General features: G+C 42.3%; 1 protein-coding gene across 2 annotated transcripts in view; it reads right to left on the bottom strand.

Annotated features, from left to right (window-relative positions):
• Positions 1–222: 222 nt before the first annotated feature.
• tsc22d3 (TSC22 domain family, member 3) overlaps positions 223–11,224 on the bottom strand; it is a 31,238-nt gene continuing 20,236 nt past the window's right edge. The window contains exons 1-3 of one of the 2 annotated variants that reach the window (XM_024283602.2): positions 2,481–2,802; positions 2,104–2,155; positions 223–1,760 (exon numbers count right to left, since the gene is read on the bottom strand). In XM_024283602.2, the coding sequence (XP_024139370.1) occupies positions 1,512–1,760; positions 2,104–2,155; positions 2,481–2,605 (426 nt within the window). In that variant the 5' untranslated portion in view covers positions 2,606–2,802 and the 3' untranslated portion in view covers positions 223–1,511. Of the gene's footprint in view, positions 1,761–2,103; positions 2,156–2,480; positions 2,803–11,224 lie in introns of those variants that run through there. The other variant, XM_036213851.1, reaches the window with a different exon arrangement.

The following is an 11,224-nucleotide window of genomic DNA, read 5'->3' as shown; positions in this document are numbered from 1 at the left end:
ATCGTTGATCGTGGCTGCTCGAACACCCGTTGTGAATGTAGCTTTAGTGTGCATTTCTGAAAGTCAACATCTTGAATGTCACTAATTCTTGGATTATTGCTTAGTCCAAGCTTGCAATAAAATGTTTTGGTCACCTCCAAGTTTTAAAATTCCAAAAATGTCAGTTTTTCCAAAAGAATGAAATAAGAGCAACTTAACTAAAAACAACAACAACAACCAGAATTCATTATGTAAACATAAGGTTTATTGCTAATGTGCAGTCGTATCCAAACACTATACAGTAGTGAAAAACTGTTTTCAGGATACTTAAAAAGCAACATTACCTTTACAAAAACAGACACTGAAGGACAAGCTCAACGCAAGACTTCCCTGTGATTCTCTTTTTGTTTTTTTCATTTTACAGAACATAGTTCATGTTTGTTCAGCTTCTGTGGCCGTATAAAAATAAAAAAAAGCAAAGCTAAGTCTTTGGTAGCTTGAAAAGGAAAAAAAAAAAAAAGCCCAAACATGAGTTTCTTACAGGCACTGTTGTCATGCCGTTGTTGAGTTGGCATCTGAGCAAACAGAAATACCAGACCTAAAGGTTACTGCTAAAAGAATCAGGAGTGCATGTGCTTGCAAACCATCTTCGCTGAGTTTACCTCTGGACATTTCAGACGCATGTACACTACAACTGTCCTATGCATCAGGCAAATAACTTGGCCCAACTTGTTAGAATAAAAACAGATTTTTTTTTTCAGAATCATAATCAAAACACAAAAAATAAAAAAATAAATCGCAGTACTCATGTTTCCCCAAAAGCAACAAGCCCCAACTGCAAACAGAACCAGATTACAGGTGATGGGAGTCATTGCAGTGTCCTGCAGCAGGTTAACGGCTCTATACTACATCGCATGAACCTCCACCTCTGACTGTAGCTTATCCTGTTAATTATGGTTATGTCTAATGTACATGGACACAGAAATACGCTTTTAGGTGCAGGAAAAGTCTTCGTTTGGTGACTGAAATGTGTGGCTGGAAGTCCTTGAAACTTTCAGATGAGACGAGTCCACATGATGGGAGAGTTGGAGCACCTTCTTCCTCCTGTCACAAAGAGGGGCAATACAAAGTCCCCGCGATTGCAGAGTTGGCCCATGGAGGGCCAGTCCGGTCAGCGGCCCGTCTCCACAGAGCGAGGGGCATTTCTACAGAAGGGGTCTGACCCCCCCCCCACATACCCATCATACCCATCTACTCTTAACACTTGCATCTACAAAGAGACTATGACAAAGAGCTGGACGGTATCAGAGGATGGGCCTGACGTGGCACCGGTCAGAGCATCTCAAGTTCTGGTTTGTGCTCGGTGTCAACAGTTCGTTTGAGTCCCAACGATCACGAGCGTGGCCGCGGGTGCTCCACCTTCGCTCCGAACCGAAGGCTTCTCTGCGGCGTTGATTTCAGTTACGTTCAAATGGAGGTCCATTGTTGAAGAGAGAGTTGGCGTGGCTCTGCCCGCCCCAAGACAGAGCCACTTACACGGCAGAGCCGGCACCGCGGTGGCAGCCCTGCAGCTCCGGAGACACCTGATTGTCCAGGGGCGAGAGCGCGTCCGACGGGATGCGAGACTGGAACTTCTCCAGCTGCTCGGGGCTGGCCAAGTTCTTGAGCAGGAAGTTCTCCCTCTCCAGCTGGTTGTTCTTCTCCGCCAGCTCCTTGATCTGCTCCTTGAGGATCTCCACCTCCTCTCTAACCGCATACATCAGGTGGTTCTTGACCAGATCCTGGAGAACCAAAAAAAAAAAAAAAAAACAAAACAGAAAAAGTTTGCTTAAAACTCAGCATGTATATTTTAAGGTGCAACATACATGTGTGTACTTTTGGTGTGATATTTGCAGATGGCAACATCCCCTACACCTGTTCTCTTTTTTTAATGGAATGTGAAGAAAACATGCAGTGGCATGGCCCGATTTCTCACAGCAGTGGGTCCTGATCCACTAGTGACTTCTTAAGCAGTAAAGAATCAGTGGAATTGGTGAAAATCCCCCATGGTCACATGACTCAATCAGATAACTATTGTTGTGAAGTGTAGCTTTAGTGTGAGGGAACTGGGTTATCTGTGCTTACCATGGCCTGCTCGATCTTGTTGTCAATAGCCACCACGCTAGCACCAGAGGCACTGCAAGAAGAAGGAGAAGAAGGTTTAATTGACAGCCTCGTAGAAACTTTTTCTTTTCTAGAATTATCTTTATTTAAACAAAAAGCGAAACAAAAAGCTGAAGGAGGTTTGATATTTCAGGTTTCGCAGCCCCAGAACAACCAGACCGCCGACAAAGACGCGTTTGAGACCACAGACGAAAACAAAAGGCGTGTGGCGTTTGAGTCCAAGTAAACACTCCGTAAAAAACAGCCGCCGTTTAACCGAGCTAGCCAAACGCCATTCAAATGCACTAGCGCGTCAAGCTAACCGGGAATAAACTAAATAAAATGAATCGCCAAATTACCTGTTGTCAAGTTTGACCGATACGACGTCTCCTCCGAGCAGGGAGGAGAAGAAGGAGATGGAGAAGTTGTGTAGCTGGTAGACGGCTACCTCCATTGGCGTTTTAGCGAACATCTCCGTGCTCATGTTGAGTACCAGACTCGTTTGGATGATACTTCTCGCCACGTTTGCGATTGGACGGTCACCGTAGATTAAATCCTGGGTTTGTAATGTCGCTCTTAGGCGTCGATGCACCAACTAGCTCGAGAACGGGAGCAAGTGCTGTGTCAAGTCTGTCAGCTTCGCTCTTTTTACAAGCGACTGTCTGATGCTATTTCTGCCTGCCCCCAGTATTTGTAAGTCTGGGGCTCTGACGTCATCTGACGCGGGAATAAATTAGTCAAATCGGGCGGGCACGAGGAGAAAGAACATTGGGAGGGGGAGTTCGTGGTGCGTTCGGGTGTTATCGGGCAAAAATAAACTATTTATGATTCAGTGGAATTCAAATCAATTCCCACCACCACCCCCCAATCTTAGTTTGTACACAGTGTACGTAAACAAGAGGGGACGTTTTGTCACGTTTTATCACACAATGGATTCATTCCCAATGCTCTGCACTAAATTTGACTTCTTAGGTTGTAACATTCCGATGAAAACACAAGTTGCTCAAGATGCACTATAAAGTTTAAAATTTAGCAAGATTCTAAATATACTGCAGGAATAATAAAACTGTTAAATTGTTTCAAAACAGACGTAAACTTAAATGACATAGACATTTTCGAATCAAAAACTCAAATGGTAATTTAGAAATTTAAAAACAACAGGTGAATTTCTTTATTTAAGCTAAATTTGATATGTTTGCGTGTATAAACTCAGTGTGTGAAATCTAAAAAAAATGAATGAGTCAAATTTTAATTTTCACTCTTTAGCTACATTTAAGTGGAACTTCAATAGAACGTCCCAATTGCCAGTCACTCTGGAGAACGATTTTAGCGTCAGCATTTGAACGCAGCGGCGCATGTGCCCTGCTTCTGAACTTCTGTCCTCTGCAACCAGTCTCTGATGCGTTTAACCCACAGACCGAAATCCGTTATAATTGCAACGAGCTGCAGATAACAAGATGAACTTTTCCAGCCGCACTAGCGTGCGTAAACAAGGCGCCTTTGTCGTAAACAAACCCTGACTCGATCAAGCAAAACGTCGCAGCACATCACGAGACTTTGTCTCAAACCCGAATTTAACGTGAATTCTGTTTGAAGCGATAATTTAATATGGGAATTAAATAAATAGCACGTGCTTGCGCACATCTTATCGTGTTATTGACTTGTAGGGCAAATGAGAGTCCTTGAGAACTTGGGCTGCACTCAAATCAGCAGAACATTGTGTCCTTGTCACTTCTTGAAGTTATTGTTTATCTCCTCATCTGTTATGGTATAAAAAATTCCGTGCACCATCCGCCCCATGGGCACGTTCACAATGTATAGAGGTAGTTTTCCATAAGTTTCGGGTAACTTTCCTTTCATTTTGTACCTGAACTCTAGTGGCCTCTAGTGGTGAAAGCGTAGACTGTTCCTGCCAACCCCTTATTGGTTCCATGGGATTTTCCACAAACCTTTTTACTCCACCAAATTCCAACTTATTTAATAGATGAAACAAATAAAAAATGCTTTAATGAGCATGTGCTGCACTTCAGTATTTTCTCTGTTTATCAGTGCAGTCATCGGTCATGACTAGAGAAAAACAAAAACGTGTGTGTAGTGTAATCTTTACCCTAATATTTACCCTAAGTAACTGTATCCACTCATAAACCTGCATCTCCAGAAAAAAAAGCCTGCTCCCTCCTATGACCTTTTGCATTCCATGTATTATTTTCATCTACACTTGACACAATGGTACAGAATCCTCCTGAGGAGTGTAACAATAAACACACTTCAGACAGAAGTGGATGCAGAGAAAACATGTTTTCCTCAGCATTTTTCGATGCATGTCCGAAGATTTGCATGAATAAGCAGTAAGGTTGTGTTTTTATCTTTTTCTTATGTCAAATAATTCGAATTCTAATAACACAGAGTGTTGTTGGACAGTCTCCTAGTTCACCTCAAATCCAATTTGTGGCGATGTAACACATTTAACTATTCATATCATAATTTGTGGTTGGTGAGCCATCCAGCTGCTACAGTAGTTAGTGATGAAGATATATAATTGACAAATGAAACTCACTAAATCATTTCTGCTCCCTTGCTGAATCACAGAATCAGCCGAGTGACATCCACACAGTTCTAAGTTTACTTTTTTGACTACCTTTCAAGTCTGCACAGTCATGCTGCAATGGTGCAATTCATATGCCGAGGGAGTGAAAAAACCAAAATCAAAAAGGTGATAAAGAAAGCTGAGAAACAAAACACAAACTGCAAGAAAAAAAAATCTTTAAATTCCTGTTTTTCCAATTTTACAACATGTTTCTGAGCTCCTTCTGTGCAAATCATCCCTGATAAATCTAAACGTGTTGAAAAACACAGTCTTTCAATTTCAAGGCTGTGTCCAAACAGTTTGTGTTCCACTTGTACTGACGCCTCCTGCCTTCTGAGAAAGTAAACTGACTGGTTTGGCCACACTTCTTATCAGATGTCCCCTGAAATGGGCCAAACATATTATATAATGATGCTGATCTGCACTAATGACTGGGGAGGAATGAAACCAAGACGTCCCGCAAACCATCCAGCTGTTGTTTTGGGCAAATCTTAGGTCACTGCCTGAACTAACGGGGGATATAGCACCACATTAGTAATCAGACAGCAGACTGTCAGGGTTATGGAGATCTGATTCTCTCTGTGTAATCTGAGTTAGGAATGCGTGGCACGCAATAGAGACTGATGTGATACCTGGTCTGCCTGCACCCAGAGGCTCTCTGTGTCTGTGTGGGCAGTGAGACTGTCTGCAACAAGCACAGCTCTCATTCCGCTTGTTAGGACACCCAGAGGCAGTCATCGACATACTAGTTCCTGCATCCTGAGCAAAAAAGTGAAAGTAGGTCTAGAATTCCAGTGACACCTTGGAATGAATTCAACTCTGCATTTCAGAAAATGGTTTATCATTGAGGGGTGCAAAGGTCCATATGAGACATCTGAAAATCTTGTGTATTTTTGAATACAGAGACTCCAGCTAAATATCAGTTGTTTGGAAAATGGAGATATATCCTTGAGTGTCTGTTGAATCTATGACTTTCTCAGAAGTGTGAACAGCTGCCCTTACAGGCGAATAAGGAGTGCCAAACCTGTACGGGGCGCACAGGTGACCCGCAGGAAATATCAGAGTCGTATACCGCTCACTGAGCCCATAGGGCAAAAATGTTCATGCACATTTTTTTTCTAAGGGCTTTTTTCTAATGCTACATGTTACACGACAGGTTGTGAGGAACATAGGTGTGCCGTACAAATGTTTCATCTTTCCAATCACCTTGAACCCAGGGAGGGTTAGTGCTGTTCAAGAGAAAGGTGCATCCTCCTTGGCATGCAGCCTGGCTATTAGAAACAATGAAATTCGGCAATCGGAGTGTAGTTTGTGTGGGGATCCAGGGGGCATCTTGCCAAAACTTATGTATCCTGTGCACACCCTCAGTGTGCAACATTTGGTCAGTAAGGTGTCAGTATGCACGCCTTACAGTACTTACGACTGGAGTGCTGCGTAAAGCACGCCATGGGATAGCATCACTCCTACGTCATAAGTGTGAGTAACTTATATTATTCTTACAAATACTTCACGAGACATGTACCACACTCACAACAATCGTTCTTTTAATTTTCATTAGATAGTCGTACAAGCCTCAAGGGAACTCTGTGTTCCTCTAAAGACACAGTCTCTCCTGTCTACATCCCTCCATGTGCCAAACCCCAAAACCTGCAGCACAAATCAATCCCTATGCAGGTGCATCCAACTAAGGCTACATGGCAATGGTACATTAAATTTTCATGACATCCCTTAAGTAGCCACTTCAACTTCAAGGGAACTCTAAGACACGCCTGCGATCCCCTTAAGATGCGGCCTCTCTTGTCTAAGACCCTCCATGGGCCTCCACAGTCCAAAAACCTGTGGCACCCTTACAGTTTAACTCCTATGTGGCTACGGCATAAATGATCTCCTAAGCTACATTAGACAAAGGGAACAGATTGAGCGTGGCAAAGTTGTGTCGTATGCCTTTCATTTGTCTCAATCTGAATTGACAACGTTACGATGTTCAGTCTCTGACACACTGCCAGTCTTTCCCATCCATCCTCTCTTGAGTTGCGTCCGGCCGGGCTACACATTTGTCACTGACACATGTCCCAGTCTCACCAAAGACCCCCTTCACACAAGACAAATCCTCTCCGGCAGTGCCACTTACCGCCTATCTGGCCTCTTGAAGAGACTCGGTGAGTAAGGGGGCGAGTAGTTCATAGCTCTTTCAGGAAAGCTGAAGTGCTGGTGGTGGTAACAGAATCTGTGGGGCGGTTCGGGCAGACGAAGAGTGCACGCCATCATAGGTGAGGGCGGACGAAACCCAGAAGGGGGATGTGCAGCAGGGCACCTGTGAGACTGTCCCATGTTGGTATCCAAGTAAAACGTCCGAGAAGTAGCTCCCCTTAGACAGCCCGCTCTAAGACAGTGCTGCTGTTTCTTTGTTCTCAGCAACAGAGTTCCCAGTGCACAAAGAGACAGTTTAGCACAAGCTGTATCCCTGTGTCTGCAGCCATAGCGGTGGGTGCCATGCTCTGACTGACACTCCAATGATGTGATCCCATCAGCAGATACTGAACATTGTTGTTGTTTTCCTCAAATTTCTACAGATCTGTTTTAATCAGAAAATAAATTGTAAACTCTCGAGATTTAAAGATATCTTTAACTATATATATATTTTTTACATTTATTTATAGGATTTCATTTAGCATAAATGGAAATACATATGTAAGGGTTGTTCCATGAATAACAAACTTATCAAACCATTACATCTAAGTGTCCAGTGTCTGAGATGCTATAGTCAGTAAAAGTTAAGTGCCTTACATAATAGTTTACATATTTGTACGCACTAGTGCTGCAAGATCATGGCTGCATGTAAAAACAAGCTAAGGCATTACTCCTTATGTAACATTTCTTTTTAAGTAGAAAAGCTCCAAATTAATTAGAAAGTATTTCACTGTAGCAACGATCATTTGTCATGAGGGATTTAATTCTTTCACAAACTAAACCTGCTGTTCAGTGTCTAATAGCACTCAAAAACGCTCTCGTCTCGTCTGACAGTTCTACGTCAAGGTCGTTCCAATCTTTCCTTAATCCTGTCTGTTTAGTGAGCGTTGTGACATTTGACATCTAAATTGCGATGTGTAGACATGTGGGTTTGAATACAGTCACGCAAAACTGGTTTTCATTTTTTTTGTGTGGAGCTTCACACAGCTTGATTGAATATTACAGAATGGCTCTAAATGTGAGGCAGGAGCGTATTTAGTTATATGGACAATACCTGCTAATTTGCCACAAAGAAAATCAGAATTAGATTAGATTAGATTAGATCAGATTAGAAATTGTTTATTTCGAGCTATCAAGAAGAAAAAAAGTAAATGAATGTACAATACAATCAATCATCAGAAGTTTGCATCCATAAAACATGTCAAATACAGGATGACTAGACATTAGGTAATTGCCTGAAGCATGCTGGTGTAATTCAACACACTCCTGTCAAGGGTTTGAACCAAGAATCGTCTCATTGGGAGGTGATTGTGTGAAGCTACATTCACACCGCCTTCAGCAACATGTCTTTAAGTGACGATTTCCAATGATAAGTACGTAAACGAGTGTAAATTCACCTTTTGGGCTCTCGCGTTCAAAACTTTCGAGTTCATGCGTCATTACGCAAGTTTCTACGACAGCTTTTGAGCTCTACATTCAAAATGAATGCACGTTGAAAGGCAAACTATGACAAACTTTGACCAATCGGGGACTTGGATTTAGTACTGACGTATGGGTGGCGTCCCTTTTATTTTACGGAAGTGCCAACCATATTGATCATTTATGAGAAATTAATAATTGAAGCAAACATTTTCATGGAATAAAGTTTTATTTAAAGAGAGATAAAAATGAACCCAATCTGCTGTGCAACAGCTGCAGACAACAAAATACCATCTCTGAACAGCTTGCACTTAAATACAGGAAGGTTTTCATTATGCTTTCAATGGTAAAAACAGGGAATCTTGTTTTCCAGAGTCAATTTTACACAAGGCAACTATTAGAGAATCTGCAGGTGTTTGTGTGTGTATGCGTCTAAGGGGATGTGTGTGTGTTTTGCCATATGTGAGAAACCGCTATTGCACGATTAGCTGAAAATCTCTTTTGCCATTGAACAGCTGTTTGGACAGCATCTTAACTTTATTTTATTACCACTAAAAAGAAAAACCTGGAAGTGCGCCCATGCGCAGATTGGGGTTGCCAGAAAGCACGAGGGCCCGATTTAGTGCCCAGCTTACCAGAAACCACTATCGTTAATACAAAATGACATATATCTCAATTACGCTAACTTTCACTGGAGCTGGAGGCACAACAAGCAGCAGTTTGGCAAATGGTGCCGTTCACAGTAGATTGCAGTTAACAAGCTCAGGGACTTCCCGGCATCTGGCACCGGGCCGCAGCACAGCAGAAGTCAGACATCTTTAGGCCATGATCTAAAGATTTACCTGGCGCTCTAACTAGCATATTGGTTAAATTTACTGTGAAAAGAGGGAAGTGGAGCTGAGACCCAGAGGAAAGTGTTAAGGGAGCAAAGCCTTGTCAAGCAACATCCATAACATCCACCCGCATGAAAAAGAAACAAGTACATGCTTTGGGCTGTAGGGCAGAAGATTTCACTGCTCGGTCTGGGAGCTCTGGGACTTAGGGTAGTTTGATTTTGGTTGACTGATTCCTAAATGTCAAAACATGTGGCTCATTTGGCTGCAACGTGTTAATTAGCTTTGAACTTTGTTACTATTAGCCTTTCAGTGCTTGATCTGTCAATACAACACAGATTTGTACAAAAAAGCAACAAGAACATCTCATTTTCTTCTCTGTCTTTTGCTAGTTTTGCTTGAAGCTATGGACACACCTCACATGTGACGCACGGTCAAGAATGTGCAAACAAGGTTCTTGAATGTACGCTTGGTCCCATGTGTTCACATGGAGAGACTTCTTCTTGCTTTTCTGCTGTTTATTGCCATATGCCTGTCACCTACAATTGGAAGAGGGTTGGTGCAAAACACCAAAGCGGCGCAAATCTCGCAGATCTTGCTCCATGTTTGACTTGCAACATGTACAATGGACACACATTTTGTGTGTAAAGACCAAAAATGGTCTGTGGGAGTCCCAAAAGGGACATAGAAGTATTAAAAAAAAGATAATTGTTTCTCATGAGCAACAGAAACTATTTGGTGCACATCTGCAAAGTAACTGGTGCACACCATAAACAAGAAGCAAAAATATTAGTACTGGTTGATCCTTCTGAGAAGGGAAGAATTCGGATTGGGCCTTACTGTACCAGTTAGTTTCAGATGAGCACCGAATAGCTTCTGGAGTGCGCCTGAAACAAGTCCTTTTTTTTTTTTTTACTTTTATTTCCTTTTAGAGGCTCCATATTGTCGTGTAAAAACGCAAGAGTTTAAAACGTGGAATCCCAATATGCATATAAACGCGAGTTTACATAGACTTTTCATTGAAAGTGACCCATGTCAATGTAGCTTAATAATCTATTTCCAATTGAGAATTCACGTTTTGCATCATCCCAAAAAAGGTGAATGGCTGGAACAAGTTGTAAGTTGCATTGACTTCTTAGCTGGAAACATGTCAGAGAATGTCTTCTTCTTCCTTTTCCCTTCCACCTGACAAACATGAGTGTGTCAAGTCTACCAGTGGGTGGGAAGGTTGGCAGAAGCTGCAGGGGCTTGTCTGATAGACACGGCAGGTAGCGCAGGTTTAGAAAGTACAGCCAACATTTTGCAGAAGTTCTTTATCTAAGGGTAAAAGTAGATATGACACATGTTAAAATATAATGTATTTGATCATATGATTTATCTCAAAACAACAAAGTGATTGTTTTTGTCAGCTGTCTATTTGTCTGTGATTTCTCCATCTTTTTATCTTCCCACGTCTTCCTCCTTCTCCGGCCACGTATCTGCTGATCGAGATCACAGCTGTGTGACCTCAGACACCAACAACTGGAACAACACTGGTGGGGAACTGGGCCCTGGATGAGCCCCCCCACCCAGCATGTATTAGTGCGCTCGTTCGTGTTCCTGTTTGCCTGTGTGTGCGCCATAGCGTGCAACCGGGCGCACGCTCGCATGCGCACACGACCTGACCGTACTCTTCTTGCTTTGTCAGCGCAATCTGGATTTAGCTGGATGACAGGCACCCTGCTGACTCTCACTGTCAGTGTCATCCAAACACCAAGTCGTTCCCACAGACTCCAGCAGACATCTCCACTGAGAATTAAAGCTAATCCTTTGTCACCTGCGAGATGACGGCGGTGCGCTGACTAAGTTCCCAGGATAATTTGAGATAAGTCACTGACGGTCATTCAAATGAGGAGTATATTAGTAACGCAATTTGGCAGAAAATGTTCATTTCAATCCCACATTCAATTAAACAAACATTAAACGTGTTCCTACCAAAACTAACTTATGAAAACATTTTTCAACTTTTGGTCAATTTTTCTCCCTCTTATTTTAGGGGATATATATATATATATATATATATATATATATATAT

The sequence above is a fragment of the Oryzias melastigma genome, linkage group LG10 (assembly GCF_002922805.2).
Source record: "Oryzias melastigma strain HK-1 linkage group LG10, ASM292280v2, whole genome shotgun sequence".
Classification (NCBI taxonomy): Eukaryota; Metazoa; Chordata; class Actinopteri; order Beloniformes; family Adrianichthyidae; genus Oryzias; species Oryzias melastigma.
Note: the sequence above shows the minus strand (reverse complement) of the source record. Positions and strands in the feature narration are given on the sequence as shown.